Below are 20,829 nucleotides of genomic sequence, written 5' to 3' on the forward strand. Positions count from 1 at the left end.
TTCTGAGTGGTTCAGAAAAAGGTTTCTGAAACCGCTGAGTAATTTGGAAGGAGAAAGATTTTTACAAGACGAGAAAGTACAGTATAACCAACAAAAATGCCAAGCAGCAAATATCTTGTTTCAGTATTAGTGTACATAGTACCAAACATGAGCAAACAATGAAAATGAGCAGCAAAATATCTTTATACTGAAGTTGATCACCCTAAAAAAGCCACACTGTCAATAGTGATAACAAAATATTTTGTCTTTCTAGTTTTGATGTCAATACAATTGACCCATAAAAGTAAAAATATATATAAGTCAGTTACATGAGCAGCAACACACTTTCACTTTTCAAGTGATAATCACCTTGTTAAACAGCAATGAGTTATTTGAGAGAAGTCGGTTTTCAAAAATTTCCATGAAAAAGTTTTTCTTCTGCTGAACATTTTAACCTTCTACACAAATTCATAACAACACATTTTATTTGCATTTGGATAGTTTCATGTAAAAATTAAACAAGATAAAAATATTAGAGATTGTTGTACCTTTAACTCTTCATATCAGCTGACCATATTTGAGAGTTTACTAGCTATTTTTCCCAAAAGGTACTTCAACATAAAATTGAATACATAACATTGGATAACTATTGATAACAAGGGCAACAAAATAGAAGCAGCCATGAGGATAGATGGATTAGCCCTTGGAAAACATTTTTTTGCCCTAGGACTCTCAGCTCCTATCATATAGATGCAGAATAAATTAGTCACTCTAATTCTCTACTCTCATATCCCTTAAACTCTGCAATGAAAATAGAATCTGAAAGGCAGAAACTGCTTGATTTCATGTCCCTTCACTAAAATCTTGCTTACATCCATAATCTTGCGTACAGATAATCCCTGGACCTTCTGTTTTTCTTCTCAATTGCTTGCTCAGGGGCTTTAAAATTTTTTCCATCACTATTGATCCTTTCCTATAAATGTTCAGCCTCTTCCAAATTCAAAACAAATCAGAACAAAACAAAACAAAACAAAACAAAATCCTCCTCTCTTCTGTGCGGCCTAGCTCTTCTCCTTCTCACCAAGCTTCTTGAAAGAGACGTGCCTATTCACTCTCTCGACTTCCTAACTTCCCACTCACTTCTCAACTCAACACAATCTGGCTTCCATGCTACCACTCTACTGAAACTGCTCTTTCAAGAGTTACTTTATTTGAGCTCAAACGACTGTAAATGTTGTGTAGGCATAGACCTCTGTTGTTTACCACTGCATCCTCAGAGCCCGGCTCACAGCAGGAACTAAATATATTATCACCATTCTTGCTGGGGCATTTATTCTCCTAACCACTCTTGAATTGTGCTCCAACTCACCCACACTCCAATTAGATTTATATAACCACACCTCTGGTCTCTTAGTGCTTTACCAAATAAGTTATGAAATATCCAAATTTAATCATGGTAAATAAGTGGGATTTGAGGGAGGCTGGCCTGAAATGTGATGAATGTGGGAAAAACAACCCAGTCATTTGTGCTGCAACATGCCTAAAGAGAAAGTATGTTAAGAGGGGCAGTACATTATATGCAAGCTGCAAAAAACCCTAGCTAAATGACAAAAATTTGTAGTGAGTTTTTAACAGACCTGCTATCATGAATATGTGCTTTGATTTGAGACAATTCCTAAGCATAAGCAGAGGTGTCAGCGAGTGTCGCCAGAGCATAATGCTACACTCTGGATAGTCCAACTAATTTTTCTTGTTCTCCGCTCCCCAGGACTTGCTTTAACACTACATGAAAAATTTCCCACAGAAGATTTTGCAATCAGCTGACATGAACAGCTGACATGCTTCAAAATAAGTTTCTTGCTGTAAAGTTTTAAATTAGCATTCTGGTCAAGACTAAGTTAAACCTCAAGTGACTAGTGTATTCTGAGAAAAAAATTCCCAGAAAAACAAAATAACAAACTACTGCGTGGACTTTCAAAATGAAAAAAATACTTTAGTCTGTAACCTAAAAATGTACGCTGTGGCAGCTGCCATTCCTCTGACAGTGCTGCTTTTTTTTTTTTTTTTTTTGAGACAGAGTCTCCCTCTGTCACCCAGGCTGGAGTGCAGTGGCAAGATCTCAGCTCACTGCAAGCTCCACCTCCCAGGTTCATGTCATTCTTCTGCCTCAGCCTCCTGAGTAGCTGGGACTACAGGCGCCCATCACCACACCTGGCTAATTTTTTCTATTTTTAGTAGAGATGGGGTTTCACCGTGTTAGCCAGGATGGTCTCGATCTCCTGACCTCATGATCTGCCCGCCTTGGCCTCCCAAAGTGCTGGGATTACAGGCGTGAGCCACTGCGCCTGGCCAACAGTGCTGCTTTCTACATCACAAACACCCACCACGAGAACAACTCACCTCTTAGAGAAAGAAGCATCTACTAAAGGTTATAAAACTTCAACCAAATGCAGTTAGAATTCAATTATCTGAGCCAATAAGAAAGTAAGCAACAATGTCCAACATAATCTACAACTCACAAATTTGGCCTTAAAATATGATCTATGTAACAGCAGATTTACCGCACAAATTAAGTCTCTGCCAGGTGCTATTAATTTTACTTTAATTTGTTTTCTTACCACCCATCAATCAAGAGAAAAAGATGACCTGGAGGCAATGAAGTGACAGAAGGAAACAAAACAATTAACCAAACTTAAAGACAGTCATAAATGATCCACAGATAATAGCACACATGATATTCTTCAGGGAATTATTATAAAACAAACTTTGTATACCTGAAAAATCAAATATAAACACATTCCAAAATAGTGCTCAAGAGTGTATGCGTGTGGTGTGTATACAGGTAATGCCACAAATGGGTCTGCCGATACTAGTAACCCCACAAAAACTATGGAAGGAATTCCATGGTGAACAAATTCCTAGCTGGTTGACCTTTTTAAATAGTGTTTCTACTCGGTTTAAAGTTTTACTTTTTCCTGAGAGGTAGAAAGGCTAAAGGATAAAAGAAAAAAATATATAACATTTATTATTTGCAATGTACCAAATACATCTGGTTAGAAACAACTTGAGAATTGGCCTGTCATATAAAGCAGAATTTTTCACACATTTTTCCCGTGACTCACAGAAGAAATACATTTTACGTGATGACCCAACATACTTTAAAAAAAAAAAAAATTTCGCCAAACAGCATTTACCCTTACTCTCTATGTACTCTGATTTTTAGTTCTATTTCATTTTTTCTTAAAAGCTGGTCATGACCCTCTAAACTGATTTTACAAACCAGAAATAGGTTTTAATACAAAGTATAAAAAAGTATTCTTTCCTTTTGATCCAATTCCTCTAAATCTAATTATTACTTCCAGCATATGAGAGGAGGGAACAGGGCTTCTTTTAAAACAAAGAATTCCTCCCTGATTCTGATGCTTACAAAAACAAAATGCATTCTTAAATTACATTATTTCAACGAACCAAGTATTTGATAAAATAAAAGTGTTCGTTTTCTCTTTACAGAATTTTACATAAAAGTAATAAATGAAAATTACTATTTTTCAAATTCATACTACCTTCAATCTAGGAAGCATGCTACTTTAAGGATAATATTTAAAAAAAATACAAACATAACATAAAACTTGAACACTTTGGCAAATTTTAACGATTTTCACTTTCAGAAAGCATTTAGCAATTGTTTAAGTTTGCAAACATTAACTTTTCTGGGGCAGCATCTACAATGTAAAAGTTCTCTAAAAGATACTATTGGTAGGAGTATATATTGGCTCACGCACCCTATTGCAGTTTAGTAGCATATCAAACATTTTAGTGAGTTCTTTTTTAAATTTTTAATTTTTTAAACTTTTATTTTACGTTCAGGGGTACACGTGCAGGTCTGTTACACAGGTAAATTGTGTGTCATGGGGGTTTGGTGTATAAATTACTTCATCACCTAAGTAATAAGTATAGTACCCGACAGGTAGTTTTTCCATCCTCACCCTCTTCCCTTTTTCCACCTTCAAGTAGGCTCTGATGTCTGTTGTTTCCATTCTTTTGACTAAGCAATTTCATCTGCAAAGATGTATTCTACAGATGCATTCATGCAAATATACAAAGATATTTCCACAAAGTATTAATTCCAGTATTGTTTGTTCAATTTTTTTAAAAAGCAGCTGAAAACTTAATCTATGAATAAAGAAGTGGGTAAATAAAAAGTGCAGCCATTAAAAAAAAGAAATCTATATTACTAATAGGCGAAAGTGTCTAAAATACATTTTTAAGTGAAAAAGCATTTCTGAAAAGCATTCTTCTTTTTTTTTGAGACAGAGTCTCCTTCTTTTGCCCTGGCTGCAGTGCAGTGGTGCAATCATGGCTCACTGCAGCCTCTGCCTCCTGGGCTAAAGCAATCCTCCCACTTCAGCCACCCAAATAACTGGAACTATAGGTGTATACCACCATGCCCAGCTAATTTTTAAATTTTTTGTAAAGACAGTGTTTTGCCATGTTGCCCAGGCTGGTCTCAACCTCCTGAGCTCAAGCAATTCACTTACCTTGGACTCCCAAAGTGCTGGGATTACAGGTTTGAGCCACCACACCCTGCTGGCAATTCTCGTTTGATTCTCCTTTTATCCTATCCTTTCTCGTCAATGAATCTGATTGCCCTGGCTTCTATTTTTTTTTTTTTTTAAAGCTGGAGTCTTGCTCTGCTCTATCGCCCAGGCTAGAGTGCAGTGGCACGATCACTGCAACCTCCGCCTCCTGGGTTCAGGCGATTCTCCCACCTCAACCTCCCAAGTAGTAGCTGGGATTACAGGCGTGTGCTACCACTCCCATCTAATTTTTGTATTTTTAGTAGAGATGGGTTTTCACCATGTTGGCCAGGCTGGTCTCAAACTCCTTGACCTCAGGTGATCCACCGACTTTGGCCTCCATAAGTGCTGGGATTACAGGCATAAGCCACCATGCCCAGCCACTTCCCCATATCTTATCACTGAGAAATCTCATCCCCCTTTTGTTTTTATCTGTTCATAATGCTCAAACCTTATCTATATGTCTGACCTCCTGATCTACCTACCCAAATGCCTTTTTAAAATCTCTCTACCTAGATGTCTCAGAGACATCCCATATTCCCCAGTTCCAAGACTGAATTCAACCTCTACTCAAAAGGTAAACAGAAACCACTTGTTCCTACACTATATTCTGAATTCTAAGTCTAGAAATCTGAGTGTTACCCCTGACTGCTCCCCCTCTACCACAAATTAAATCAATCAAGTTTCTACCTCTTTAACATCTCTTACTGTATTTGTTTTAACATCCCACAACCTACACCTTGTCAGGGCCTCATTATTTTTGGCCAGGATTACTGCAGTCTGCTTAAAACTCTGTATCTTAGCCAACGTGGCTAAGAGACTCCCTCTTTGTTCCAGCCAGACAAAATTACCTCTGGATCCTCCACTGGCACTGTTACCTCTAAGTTGTCACACATGTCATTTCTTCTAATGTATTGTTCTTATATGTCCAGAGAACCCACTGACTAAGCCTTCAAAATTCTATTCAAGCGTGAAGTTTTCTATGAAGTCTGGAGAAGCGAGATCACCTATACTTACTAAGTTACTATGTGACAGGTACTGTGCAAGGTACTTATTTGTAAACCAGTTTATTCATACATTCAGTTTAATCACAAAAACCCATTTTACAGAGGAAGAAACAAGTCACATAATCTGTTCACGGTCCCACAAAGAGTAAGTAGGGAAAGTGGGACTCTAACATCAAAACCAGTGTTCTTTTCATTGTATCAAGTTTCCTGTCTGAATGAATCCTCCTTTATATCTACTTCCTATTACATTTAACAAAGCAAATCACATTTGTTTCCATGGTTTTTTCCCCAATAGGTTTTCAACCTTAGCTTTGTATTAACTTTTTTCTCTAATAGAATGGGTAGACCCAAACATCTATATATTTTTCAAAGTTTCGAAGTTGATACTAAATGGGATAGCTAAGGTTGAGAACCTTTGTGTTAAGTTCCCAGAGTACAGGAATGCCATTGGACTTTATACCTCCAGGGATGACCTAAATGTTTCTAAACTGAACTGCTAAACTCATTGATATAGGTAAATCACTGCAACAGTACTTTTTCCTACAAAAATGTTTTCTCTTATGATTTGGTTGTATAAATATCTTAAAGTTGTGTTGTACACATTTATCTGAGACTAGCACTAAGAAACTTAACATCTTTAAGATTTCAAAAACGAGTTCACAATATTAAATCTTCAATACTCTTCTTAAAAATGAAACTTGAAAAATTTACTTAAAAGGATCAAAGTTTAAGCACTGTGACAATTTTTGAAACAATACATAAGTATTTGATACAGCTCTAGATATGGGAAATTCCACTTTGGAAATATTACTACTTTCTACTTAGCTAGAAAGCTTATGAAATCATTTGTTTATTCCTTTTTGAAGCTTCACTTATAATTAGTATATAATTTAAATGTTAAGGAATTCTCAGAAAAAAAAAAAAAAAACAAGCTTAAAGAATTAATCACAGTTTCACTTGCAGATGAACACAAAGAAATGCTTATGTGAACAGCAGCACCAACCAAAAACTTCCCTACTTCCAGAAACCAGGGTCACTGCTAATCTGATTAAAATCTGAACTTTTTATTTACATGTAACACTTGCCCTGTGCTTTGTGTAAACTTATGAAACCTAATGAGACAGAAAACTACCATCTGCTGGCCCAGAATCTGAAATATGGAAAAGAAGAAAGAAGTGATGAAGTGATGAATACTCAAATATTCTGTTTGGGCTTTAGGTGAGAGAAAATACAAATTTTTGATACCTGAATCTCTTAGCAATTTTTTTTAGGAATGAAGATATTATCAAAAATAGTAAAAAGTATAAAAAGCATTCAGTATAAAAATAGTTAAATTATCTCTTAATAAGTTCATTGCTTTTTATAAATAGCCACTAAAAACAAAAGCCTTAAGAAAATAAATCGATGCTTCAGATTTTGAGTGTCATCGTAGCAGAAGTATTTTAGCTGCAAATACTCCAGGTCAACATTTTTGCATCCACACAATAAACAAGATGAGAGATGAAAAACCACAGCGAAACTGAAAATACTACAAACCTTAAGCAATCACCAAGAAGAAAACACCAAAAAAACTCACTTGGGAGGGTGGCTAAGGCAGAAACACTATTTATTTCGACCATTTAAAAAACTGTGGCCTCACTAAAATGTATACAAATATTAAAAATCCTACTCCTAGGAGTTTTGCTTTGAAAAGTATCACATGTCACTTAAAATGATTTAAAGAATAACAAGTGGCAATTCATTCATCAGGAAGGATCACTTTTATTACCTAAATATAGAATTGTTCATTTTATATAACATAAAAATTGAATCTGTTAGCAATACAGAATTTTTACATTTATCAAGTTTATTGTTAGCTATTTTACCTTTTTCTGTTCATGTAAATGGTAGTCTTCACTTCCACCCTGTCTAACTGGCAAGCATTATTTACATAAACAAAAGTTCTTGGTGTTTACATAGTATACTATCACATCACTAGCAAATTGGGGTAGACTGACTTTTCCTTTCCAAGTCTCATAACAATGGTGATAGGTAGGAATCTAATATTCACCCTTAATTAAGATACTGATTTCTGAGTTGAGGTGTATGTTTTTATTGTATTGTAGAATTATTCAGTAATTCTTATTTTAAGTTGCTTTGTTAAAAAATCACAAATGGGTTTTTAAATGCCTTTTCAATATTTTTGAAGATAATTATGTAAGTTTTCCTTAGATTTTTTTTTTTTGAAACAGGATCTCACTCACTCTGTTGCCCAGGCTGGAGTGTAGTGGTGTGATCTCAGTTCATTGCAACCTCGACCTCCTGAGCTCAAGTGATCCTTTCGTTTCAGATTCCCCAGTAGCTGGGACTACAGGTGCATGCCAACATATCCGGCTAATTTTTTATATTTTTTGTAGAGATGGGGTTTTGTCATGTTGCCCAGGCTGGTCTCAAACTCCGGAGCTCAAGGAATCCACCCACCTTGGCCTCTCAAAGTGCTGGGATTACAGGCATGAGCCACCACACCTGGCCTAGATCTATTAATACAGCAAAAACAGCAATACCTATTAATAATTGTCTTCAGCTTGTTTGATAGTTAGGAAGCCCAGTTTATTTTCTGCTGCAGGAAAAAGGTAAATGTTTCCAAAGAATCAAATAAGCATTATGTAAGATTATCTACTTAATTACACATATGTCAAACAGTACGTATTTAAACTTATTTGATCTTACTCCTTGCTTTCATTTTTACACAAAATAGGCTGCAAAATAAACCAATTTTCCCATAGGTATTAAACACACTCAAATTAGTAACATAAGTTTATCTAGGTTTCATCCTTACTCAATTTTCCCAAAACAATTTCATCTACCTAAGGCTTTTATTAATAATTACCATATTCTTGGACTCTCAGATTCATCTTTACAGCCTAGCCAAGCCAGCTCTCTGCTTAGACCTCTCCACTTGATTCCACAAAGATCTCAAACTGAGCTTAACAAGAACAGAGCTCAAGCTTTTCCCTGAAAGCTGGTTATGTTCCAGGGCTCTCTAACCCAGTTACCATACCAGAAACTTAAGATCCCCTTTGACAAAGCTCCTTATCCTTTAATATCTGTAACAAATGATTTCACCTCACAAATCCCTCAATTCTGGAATATCTACCTCTTTTCACCTCTGACTCCACTCTGGTCCAAAATGCCATTATCATCTAAACTAATCTCCCTAAGTAGTATTCGATCACACCCAACCCAAGTAATCTTTTTGAAAGTCAAATCTGATCATGCCAATCCTCTTCTTGTGATAAAGATTAAAAAAAAAAAAAAAAAAGTTAACAAAGACTTTAAACCATTCCTCTCTCTCCAGCCTTACTCCTCCTTTCCCCCATTTTCAATGCTCTAGGCTAGGCCTTCTTTCAGTTTTTGAAAGGTAGATAATTAACATTTCCTTGTGCCACAGGGTCTTTGCACTTACAGTCCCAGTGCCTAAGACATTCCCACACATCCTTCAATTTTTAGGTGAGAGATCAATTCCTCAGGTAAGTTTCCTAACACCCTTCCTCAAGTCCTCCTACACATATTTCTTTCAGAGCATAAGAACCATAGTAAGTTACAGTTTGTGATCAAACACTTGTAACTTGAAAAATTACTGTGCAACCCATGTATACTATGGAAAATATATTGAGAGGTTTAAATGTAATATGTAATTAAGAAAAATCTATGTATTCCTTTCTATAAGAGTGAAGTTAATCTTATATTTTTTATCTAAATAAAAAGTGTAATTTCTAGAGCAGCATGGCCAACTGACAATAAAGCCATACATGCAATTAAAAATCTTCTAGTAGCCACATTTAAAAAGAAACAGATGAAATTTTATTTAACCCAAAGTATCTACAATATTATTATTTTAACGTGAGCAATGTAAAAGAGTACTGATATATTTCACATTAGTTTTTAAAATCTGCTATTTTACACTGAAATCACATCTTAATTTGGACTAGTTTCACTTCAAGTGACACAATTGGCTCGTGGCTACATATTAGACAAGACAGTTCTAGAAGACAGTACTGTATTTTTTAATACTGAAATCACTTGCTAACAGAATAGGTTACCTTAAAAAGAGCATGGCATTAAGCAAGATTAACCTTATATTAAATAAAGGCATATCACAGGTTTAAATCATTCAAAAAATTTAAATTATGCAAACATTCCACACTGCTGAAAAGTTTAAATTCAAAATAAAAATTCCTGTAATTTAAAAACTGCATATTACTGATCATCTGAGGAAATGAGAGGGAGATGGGGACTCAACCACTGCTGGTAGGAGTGATTTTATTATAACCTCTTAAAAAGCAACAGGCTCTCCCTCTGACTTAATAACTCTACTTTTAAGACTTGATCCTATGGAAATAATCAACAATAAGGTCAAAGATTTATGTACAAACCTTTTCACCAAGATGCTCTTCTATGACGGTAAAATCTGGAAAAGCCACATTAGTGGGAAACAGCAGAGATAACTTGAAAATGGCATTCTACACAGTCATTAAAAAGCACGGTCTTCTCATTTTTTGTGTTTTTGTTTTGTTTTGAGACAAAGTCTCGCTCTGTCACCCAGACTGGAGTGCAGTGGTATGATCTAGGCTTACCGCAATCTTTACCTCCCGGGTTCAAGCAATTCTCCTGCCTCAGCCTCCCGAGTAGCTGGGAAGACAGGTGTCTGCCACCATGCCTGGCTAATTTTTGTATTTTTAGTAGAGACAGGGTTTCACCATGTTGGCCAGGCTGGTCTCAAACTCCTGACCTCAGGTGATCCTCCCACCTTGGCCTCCCAAAGTGCTGGGATTATAGGCGTTAGCCACCGTGCCCGGCCAAAAAGCATGTTTTAAGGAAAATTTAGTAACAAGGAGAAATGCTCACAATTTAATAAGTAAAAAATCAATGTAATATGATTCATATGCATGTGTATGACACACTCACATACCCACAGTAAAAATAAAACAGGAAGAAAACCAAAATATTAACAGCTTTCTTTTTGTAGCATGATGACCAGTGATATTTTTCTTCTATTATCCCTCTTAACATGTATTTATTGAGTGTTACTTTGTGCCAGGCATTAAAACAGATGGGTTCCTGCCATCATGGACACACCCATTTTCTTTCTACTTTTTTTCCCACATTTTCCCAAATTTTCTATAATAAGCACATTATTTTTTCATAATTTTAATAACTGGAAAAACATAATATGAAGTAGATAAAGATCTGGGTAAATCAGTTGCAAGGGGACTTTTTTGGGTGAACTGGGGAATAATCTGAATATGGCCTTGACTATTAGTTTAGATGACTAAACCAACTTGCTTAAAACAAAAAGGTCTACAAAACACTATGTACAACAAGTCTTCATTTTGGTAAAAAGTACACATATATAAATACATTAAAATGTGTAGGAAACTATGCATTATTATATACACTGCAACAGTGAGGGATTTTTTGTTTTTTGTTTTTGTTTGTTTTGAGACGGAGTCTCACTCTGTTGCCCAGGCTGGGGTCCAATGGCATGATCTTGGCTCACCACAACCTCCACCTCTCAGGTTCAAGTGATTCTCCTGTCTCAGCCTCCTGAGTAGCTGGGATTACAGGTGCCCGCCACCATGCCCGGCTAATTTTTCTCTATTTTTAGTAGAGACCGGGTTTCACCATGTTGGCCAGGATGGTCTCCAACTCCAAACCTCAAGTGATATGCCCACCTTGGCCTCCCAACGTGCTGGGATTACAGGCATGAGCCACCTGACGTGCTTGAGGGATTTTTTTAAAAGTATCTTTTTCCAGCCTGGGCAACATAGCAAGGCCCTGTCTCTACAAATAATAAAAATGATTAGCCAGGCATGGTGGTGTGTGCCCATGGTCCCAGCTACTTAGGAGGCTGAGGCAGGAGGACAGCCTGAGCCCAGGAAGTCTGGTCTGCAGTGAGCCATGATCACTTCACTGTACTTCAGCCTAGGTGACACAGTGAGACTCTGTCTCAAAAAAAAAAAAAAAAAAAAAAAAAGCGATTTTTCTGCTTGTCTATTTTCTATGATGCTCCTGTATGCTTCTGCAATAAGACTACTTAAAAAAATTTAAATATGTATATGCCCACTATTTACTGAGCATCTATTACATACAAAACAGTGGTGGAACTGAGTAAAAGGAGTCTCAACCTTAAAGAAACTTACAACTAATTAAGGAGAATAACACAAGAGAACAGCAAAAATAATGCATATATTTTTTGCAGAATATAAATATCACTGCAGTAAAATGTGGCTACCAAGATTCTAAGAAAAATATCACACTTGATTGGGAAGAGAAGGAAGGGTAAAACAAAACAAAACAAAACAAAAAAACCACAAAAAACAAACTTCATAAGGAGAAAATTTGAAATAGGAAGGATTTAATTGACAGAGGAAATGGTAGTCACTAAAGATAAAGCATGGGGCCCCTGTCAAGGAACAGTAAGACACATAATAAAATATGGTTAGAACACAGGATCTATGAAGGGCACAAGGAGTAAGCTAGAAACATAGGTGGCGAGGGCCTTGATTTTCAGAAGGGAGTGCCTCTGTAAGCTGAGTTTAAAAAGAGGGAATTATTGCAGGTTCCAATTCAAGAAACTGTCCTACCACTTCCCATCTCTACTGCTACCATCTTGGTTCATGCCACTACCATCTCTTCTTAATTATATCAACACAATTATCTCCTGACTCTGCTTCTATTCTTACATTCCACTCCTATAGTCTATTTTCTATATAGCAGCTAGACAGATCCTTTTACAACATAAATTATCTTACACCTTTATTCAAAAATCCTGCAATGACTTACTATCCCCCATAGTAAAAAGCCTAAGTCATTAGAATTTCTGTAAGGACCCTAAAACACTGCCCCTCTTACCCTCTAACTCTGATCATAATTCGTACTACTCTTCTACTTGTTCACCCTATTCTATTCACCCTGGACTTCTCTGCCACAATTCCTTGACTATTCCAGGCATACTTCCGTCTCTACCACTCTTCTTATTTGCTTCCCCTTCTTCAGGTTTAAGCCTTCTCTGACTCCACCCTATATAAAACAGCAAGCCCCACCAACCTCCCTTACTACTGGTTCAAAGCAAAAAACTCACCACTCCCTATCCCCCAAAACTGATTCCATTTTTCTGATGATACTTAACATCATCTGCCATTTTATTGCTATTTGCTTATTTGTCCCAAATACGTACACAAACGTGTGAGTACATACATATATACACAAAGAAACTGAAGCTGTAGGCAGGCAGATTTTTTTTCTTGTTTGTCCATTTCAGTATCCCCAGCAGCTACAACAGGGCCTGACAAATAGCAGGTGCTCAATAGACACTTGTTTTATGAATGAAAGGAAGAAGATAACATGCATGGTGTCAGCAGATATTTAATCGAAATGGTTTAATGGCATACTGTAAATATTTACATAAATAGAACCTACAGTAAATTACCATGTACTGTGTAATTTTCCTACAGGAATTATTCACTAATACAGTGCCTGTAAATTAACCTTTAATTAATTAGCAATCTATCTTTGCAAGGCTTATCTTGAAGTTAGCTATTTGGAACAAGGGTGACAGTGACTGATAACCACAGGATGGAGTCTTAAATCATTATTTCCCTCCTCTTTTCAATTCTCCCAAATCAATAAGCAGTGATTTCCCCACCTTCTTTCTTCCTCCTCATTTAGTTCTGACCTTTCTCTTTTTCTTGGGAATAGTTCTAATCCACAGACCTATGAGCCCCTATGCTAGGAGGGTAAGGCCAGAAATAGAAACTAGGAGTGTGATAAAGGACTGTTAAATGGTTGCCAGCAATAGAGAAGAGCCCAGGCAAGGTAAGTTAACGCAGAGGAATCTGGAGAGGCCAACAATCCTTAATTTAAAAAAAATTTTTTTTTTTTTTTTTTAAAACTTAGAAGCTCCTTGTATTTTAAAAGAAAGTCAACAAAAAATAATACTAACTCCTTCCGGGTCCTCTTTCAGCATATACAATGCAGAAAGAAGAGTGATACTTGATACATGTTTTAAAGTTAAATACCTAAACTTTTAATGTCTTTTTTTTTTTTTTTTTTTTTTTGAGATGGTGTTTTGGTCTTGTTGTTGCCCAGGCTGGAGTGCACTGGCGTGATCTCAGCTCACCGCAACCTCTGCCTCCCGGGTTCAAGCGTTTCTCCTGCCTCGGTCTCCCGAATAGTTGGGATTACAGGCATCTGCCACCACACCCAGCTAATTTTGTATTTTTAGTAGAGAAGGGTTTTCTCCATGCTGGTCAGGCTGGTCTTGAACTCCCGACCTCAGGTGATCTGCCCACCTCAGCCTCCCAAAGTGCTGGGATTACAGGTGTGAGCCACCGTGCCCGGCCTTTAAACTTTTAATTTCATTGTGAAGAATTTCATGCATATACAAACCTTAGGGGCAAAAAGGCCGTAAGGAATGATCAAGTAACCATCACCCAGGTGTGTTAAATCTTAATCTCTTACGAAGCCAACTTCAGATTTTTTTAAGGATGTAAAGATATGTTTGTAAACTCATGGGCCCCTCCTAGATCCTTCATGCCTCTCAAGTTCTCCAGAGGTCACCTTTATTCTGCTTGGTGTTTATCATTCCCATGCACGTTGTTATACTTTTGCTACACACTGCACAAATCACAGACAATATAGTTTTGCATGAGACTATATAAATGGTCTATCAAATGGCTGTGTCACTTACCAGCTGTTTGACCTAAGGCAAGTTACTTAACAGCTCTGTGCCTCAGTTTCCTCTCTGAAAAATGAGGGATAATACTACTTACTACCTTACAGGTTGTGTGGATTAAGTGAGTTAGTACACTGTATATAAAGCATTTAGAAAAGTATCTTGCTCACAGGAAGCAATATGTATGAGCAACATATATATTGCTCATATATGTTAGTAATTATCATATAAAGCTGCAAAAGGACTTGACTATACCTGATATATACACAAACTGATAGAGAAAATGATTACCAAAATGAGATACGTAAAATCCATATAATGCCAGATTTTCAAAATAGTGTGAAAACTAAAATTACTTATAAAGTTCCGGCCAGAAAGGTTCACTATTCTACTTAAAGAGGAATTGAAAGTGCTAAGAATAAGGGAAAAACCTTTATTTTTTAACCTACAAAGTGTAGGTAACATTAAATTAGAATATAAACATTTTATTTAAATAATTTATGATGATTTAAAAATACCTAAATACTTAGCGGCCTCCTTTTATGAGATTTGGGGGAAGGATTGGGAGAGAAGGGGCAATCCCTTAATGAGATGCTATTCAAAGACTTTGCCTGCTAAGGAAAGCACTTTAGATTTCACACAAAATAAAACATTATTTGGTACTCAAATTTCATTACATTTCTGAATTAGTTTTTCAAAAACTGTAAGCAGAACAAATGAAAATGTAAAATGATGTTTTATAATGGGATTCACCCAGATTATACAATTTTCATAAAGAAAACTGGATTCTGCAAGACGTATCAATGCTATTATCCTCGTTGTGATATAGGATTATTTTTTTAGTCTCTAGGTCAAAAGATCAGCAAACATTAAAACTTAAGTGCCCTACATATTATGTGAAATGTAGTGGTTTTTTTCCAGAGGTTTTTGAAGATTTAGAAATATGTATGTACTTTGAAGATCAACTAATATATCTAATTTGATATACGGAGGAACAACTAGATCTAATGAATATCTCCTAGGTGCCATTTGCTGGGCTACATATTTTACACAAGATCTGCCTTTTAATCCATCTGAAATATCTTTATGAACAAAATTTAGGAGACTACTACAGATACTTTGTTTAAACAAATACACCTCTGCAAAGCGTTAAAAATGACTACTAAAAAAGCCAACATTTAAACTGGCAAAGCATATAAAATGTACGTGACTGTGCTAATTATATTAACATAATAATGTTGAAACATTTGTTGTCCCTAGAGTTTAGCATACATTTTAATGTCTAAGAGGTTAACTGAAAGCAACAATTAAGTGTAACATCAAAGATAAACTCTGTGTCTCCCCTCCACCAAAGAAAATCCTCAGAATACGAGGTGGAAGGAAGACTTACACCATAGGAAAAGTTGAAAACCAAAGTTCTACTTTACTTATCCTAAAGTGAGAACTTTGAAACGGAACCATTACTTCTGTTTCATCCCCCCGCCCAATAAAAAAATTTACATGTATGAGTCAGTTCTTCCCTCGGCCCCAACAGAAAAGACTCAGTATAACCAAGCTATAACTTGCACAAAGCAACAAAGAAAAAAAACCTTGCTATCCCCACTACTTTCTTAATAGAGCAAGGACCCTACCACCGCTCACCCCATACTCTGCCTCTGCCCCAAGCAAGACGCAGCACCTGCCAAACCAGGCGCTTAAAGAATAATGGCTCAACTTTTCAAACGCAATCTGGGGAGAAGACGCAGATAATTTCTTGAAGAGTGCAAGACAGCAGAAAAGGTACTCTCAGGAAGGGATGAGTGAGCTTTGGGGCTGTTCCCTCTGCCTGTTGGAGGATTCCAAATTCGCTTGCTTCAGAGACCCTTGGAAGCAGCACTCAGGTCGCGGCCAGCCTCGGGCCTCGGTGAAGGAGGCAGTGTTTACACCTGTCACGAGGGAGGGGGAGGGAGAGCAAGGAAGCCCGAGCAAAGCCCCAAACTTCTGAACAGCTCCCGGGAGAACGCAGCCAGAGCGGAGCTTTGGGCAGGTGGAAGCAAAGGGGCAGGGAGAGCCGGCGGTGGCCGGGGAGGGAAGGACTCCCACTTCCCCGGCCGGTGCTCGGGATGGCGAGGAGGGGGCCGTGCGCTTCGGGCGCCACCAGCGGCGTTCCCGCACTCGCCGCAGAAGAGAGCAGAGCCCAAGTCGGGAGCCCGCAGGCCCGCAGAGCCGGCTCCGTCCATGCAGCCCCCGGTTCCGCGGCGGGCAGATGCTCCCGGCCCGGGTGAGGGTCCGGCTGCTGGGCCGGGCCCGGTCCCCACACCCTCTTTCCCCGGCGCAGCTAGGGGAGCGGAGCGGCGGCGCTTACCTGGCTCCTTCGGGGCGGCCGCGATGGGCATGGCTCAGGGGCCCGGGGAGGAACTGGCTCCCCGGGGAAGGACCGTCTATTCCGACGCGGAACTGGTGAAAGCGGAAGGCCGGCTGCTCACAGCCCTGTCAGCGCAACAGCCCCATGGACGCCCACCCGGAGTTTCACCGCTGCCGCGGGACCCCCATCCCACTACCCTCCGCCCTCTTCCGCCGCCGCCGCCTCCACCTCCTCCGCGGAGACCCCCCGCCCACTCCACACACTCTCCCATCATGCAGCGGGGGAACCGCTGCCGCCGACACGTCACTTCCGGGCGCAGGTGGCTAGGTCGGGACCGGGCGCTGGTGGGTGCTGTGGGGTGGGGGAGGACACTCCAGGGGAATTGGTGTCACAGAACGCTTACCCCTGCGCAGGCGCTGTCGTACAGAACGCCGGCCGCCATTTTGGGTGCGGGCAAGCTGCCCTTTCCTTTTACTTCTTTGCGAGTCATAGAGCTGTAGGGGGATAGACGTCTTCCCGCACTCAGGCGCCCGTTGAGGCTGCGCTCCCGGCGAGGGACAGGTGCTCCTCTCAGCTGGTTAACGTTCATCTCAGGACCGGGTTAAGTCTCTTGCTCTCCAAATAAAATTGTAAAGGTTTGGAAATATAGAACCCGTTTTACGAAAAACCTGCTAGAGAGCATTCGTCAGCTTGCCCTTTTCGCCCCGAAAAACGACTTTTTCACTCACAGCCTGTCTCTTCCTCTTTTTAAATATATGCCCACAGAGGAAGAAGCTGGGTATTTAACAAATAACAAGAGATTGCGATAAATAGAATTTAAGGTGGGAACGCAGCCGCCAAACTGACAAATCGTCTTCGAGACCAAGAAAAAAATAGTAGTCCGGAATTTGGCTAACGGATGGAGACGGTGGTCGTTTTTCATAGATCCTTCCGGAGAATATCCAGTGAAGCTAAAGAGATCACCATAAACTTCTGCATTCAAACGCATTTCTGGAACAGAGGTCGTAACAGATTTTGTTTCCATCATCAGTCCTGAGCAGTTGATTATTTGCGTTTTTATTACCTTTCCTCCTTTACCATGAATATCTGTTAGAACACCGGCCAGTGTAACCATCAGACTACAGGCTACAGGATTATTATTACTGTCTCGGATGATGAGCCCGGGGTCCTACAAATCATGAGCCCCGCCGGTTCCTCATTCTGCCCATGTTTGCCAAACGTCTGCATCGTAATTTGAATAATTTAAAATAGTTCCGAAACATCAAAGCTCAGCAGTTACGCAAAGAAACAAGAATGGAAAACACCCCCTCAGGCACAGAGAAGTGTCCACCCCTTTGGGTGGAGGAATTATACAAATCAGGAGAAAGATAAGGACAATAGCAGTTCATCACGATTTATCCCGCCTCTGCAACCTTCTAGACAAATTAACTCGGAGCGCTCCAATAGACCCGCATTTGTCTCTTTACTACTCAATCGCTGTAAGATGTACGGAGACTGCATCCCTTTAAATGGGAGTATCAATTGCTTTGTGGTGATGCTGGATTTTGTGTTATTGCTCAGTCACTAAAGTAAGAAAAATCTATATGGCTTGTCAAATTTATGCCTATTGTATTTCGCCCCCTGCTGGTTTAGCTCGTGTGCAAGCTTGAATTTGTGGGTAGAAACTAGAAATTGATTTTAAACGAACACATGCTTTTCATTTTATAGCTCTACTAAACAGAAATATCAAAATAAGAACATATGACTAGACCTTAAAGCAGACCCTACACTAAGAACATGTTTAAATGAATTTACACTGCACTCCAGCCTGGGCGACAGAGTGAAACCCTGTCTCAAAAAATAATTAAATTGCACACCCCCCCATCAGCTTACAATTTTGTAATAGGGAAACTGAGTACCTATTTGGCCAACTAACTTGTAATTGGTAATCTTACATGCAATTCTGAAGACAGTGCTGTAATACTTACGAAATTTTATTACAAAAGGAAAGTATTTGAGTATTTTTAAGATGATAAATCTGGGAAATATAAAGTCCATTTCATTTGGAGTCAATGATAGTATTGTTTTTACTTACCTTTTAAAAATTATGGCCATAACTGCATTATCTAAGATTTGGCATCAAGAAAAGAAGAAGAAAAAATTGCCAGTTAACATTTGTTGTATTTACTTCTAGTTTTTTTCCTGTGCATACTTTTTACAAACTTGTAATCATAATTTAAGTAGATTTTGTGTCCCTTTTTTCACCTAATGTTGTGTTGTAGCATTTCCTCCCATCGTTTAATATAAAACTTTAATTTTAATTGGCTGCTTAGTAGTCAATGGAATGGCCACTATATGGATATTTTTCACTATTATAAAATAATACTTAGATGAACATTTTGTGTGTGTGGCTTTGTTCAATTTTAGGATTTTTTTTTCTCAGTATAAAAGTTAATAAGCCAAAAGGCTATGAATGTTTTGTTGGTAATTTATCATCTCATATTATTTTCCAAGAGACTGCTAATTTAGAATGCCACCAGCAATATAGGAGTGTACTAATTTTACCACCTCCTTACCAACCAGCAGTGAATAATAATTAAGAGGGGAAAGAAGATTGACTAGACTAAAAAGTGAAAACAATTTAATTCATTTTATATTGTATAAGAAATAAACAGACAAGAACAAAACCTCAGCAATGTGGTGGTGTTCTGGAAAGGCAATATGTGTAGAACCTGGGTCTATGACCAGGTTCTGTTGTCACTATGATTTTGTATAAGTTATTTAACCTCTCTTGAGCTCAGTCTCCTTATATAACAAATGAGAGAATACAGTCAGATCACAGGTTCTCAACCCTTTTAGGACAAATAATGTTTTGGCACATGTATCTCTTTAAGAATATGGTAAAATCTTTGGCTCTTTCTGTAGAAAAACGCTTATATCCATGGACACTCAAATTTCTCATCCTAAAGCTCATTCACGGAAGAGGGTCTTTGAACCACAGCTTAAGAAATATGCACCAGATAATCCCCAAGGTCCTTTCTGTATCTAAACATTTACCTAAGATTTTATTTATTTATTTATTTATTTTTATTTTTATTTTTTTGAGACAGGTTCTCCTTCCATTGCGCAGGCTGGAGTGCAGTGGTGCCATCACAGCTCACTGAAGACTCAACCTCCCGGGCTCAAGGGATCCTCCTACCTCAGCTTCCCAAGTAGCTGGGTCTACAGGTGCATGTCATCATGCTCAGCTAAGTTTTTTATTTTTTGTAGAGATGAGGTCTCACTATGTTGCCCAGGTTGGTCTCAAACTCTTGGGCTCAAGCAATTCACCCACCCTGGCTTCCCAAAACGCTGGGATTACAGGTATTATCTCACCACTACCTCTTGAAATATGTCCTTCATACAGTTTTATAAAAATAGGGTATTAGGCTGGGCATGGTGGGTGATGCCTGTAATCCCAGCACTTTGGGAGGTCGAGGTGGGCAGATCACTTGAGCCCAGGAGTTCAGGACCAGCCTGGGCAACATGGTGAAACTCCATATTTACAAAAAATTAGCCAGGTGAGGTGGCATGCTCCTGTAGTCCCAGCTACTCGGGAGGCTGAGATGGGAGGATCACCTGAGCCCATGAAGTCAAGGAGTTGTGATTGCACCACTGCACTCGAGCCTGGCTGACAGAGCAAGACCCTTTCTCAATAATAATAATGATTATAATGAGCAACTTTCCCAAAGTGTGATGAGCAATAGAGATTTTGCTTCTTAATCATTCCCACTGATCTTTCTTGGTTTTGCTTATCAAATTTATTGCATAAATAATAAAAATTACAATTTGGTGTTATAGTACTTTCTGGAATACTGGATATCTAGAACTTTCTGGACATATTCAATATATCAGGGAAAATATTGAATATTTCAATATTTAATATGTCTTAACCTATTAAGACCGTATTAATTTTATCTGTAAAATTGTAGAGGTAGGGAAGAAACTGCTATTTGACTACATTATTTCTAAAGGTGCTGAAACTTTTTCAGCAAAATTTTTAAAGGCTCAAATTCTGTATATAAAGTTCTATCAAATTTTATAGAACTTTCCAAGGAAAAAATTTTGAAGGATGGGCTTCTGGTAGTGGTAATGACATTAATACATAACATTTAAATCAAAGACCCCAAAGTCATTTCCTAGATTTATTTAGACATATTCTTCTGCCACATGAGGACACAGTGTTCC

General features: G+C 38.3%; 2 protein-coding genes across 3 annotated transcripts in view; one reads left to right on the top strand and one right to left on the bottom strand.

Moving 5' to 3' along the window:
* The window catches only part of AFTPH (aftiphilin), a 70,569-nt gene extending 53,644 nt beyond the window's left edge, over window positions 1-16,925 (bottom strand). The window contains exon 1 of one of the 2 annotated variants that reach the window (XM_015112495.3): window positions 16,624-16,925. The gene's annotated coding sequence lies outside the window, so the exon portion shown is untranslated. 2 annotated transcript variants of the gene reach the window in all.
* LOC114671802 (uncharacterized) lies at window positions 13,481-18,997 on the top strand. The gene has a single exon (XM_028832036.2). The coding sequence runs from the start codon at window positions 16,497-16,499 to the stop codon at window positions 17,121-17,123; it is 627 nt and encodes a 208-aa protein (XP_028687869.2). The 5' UTR covers window positions 13,481-16,496; the 3' UTR covers window positions 17,124-18,997.
* Window positions 18,998-20,829: the final 1,832 nt, after the last annotated feature.

Source organism: Macaca mulatta, chromosome 13 (assembly GCF_049350105.2).
Source record: "Macaca mulatta isolate MMU2019108-1 chromosome 13, T2T-MMU8v2.0, whole genome shotgun sequence".
NCBI lineage: Eukaryota > Metazoa > Chordata > Mammalia > Primates > Cercopithecidae > Macaca > Macaca mulatta.

Excerpts from the sequence above, each read along its gene's own strand:
- LOC114671802 (XM_028832036.2), top strand. The coding sequence starts at position 16,497 with ATGCAGCCCCCGGTTCCGCGGCGGGCAGATGCTCCCGGCCCGGGTGAG.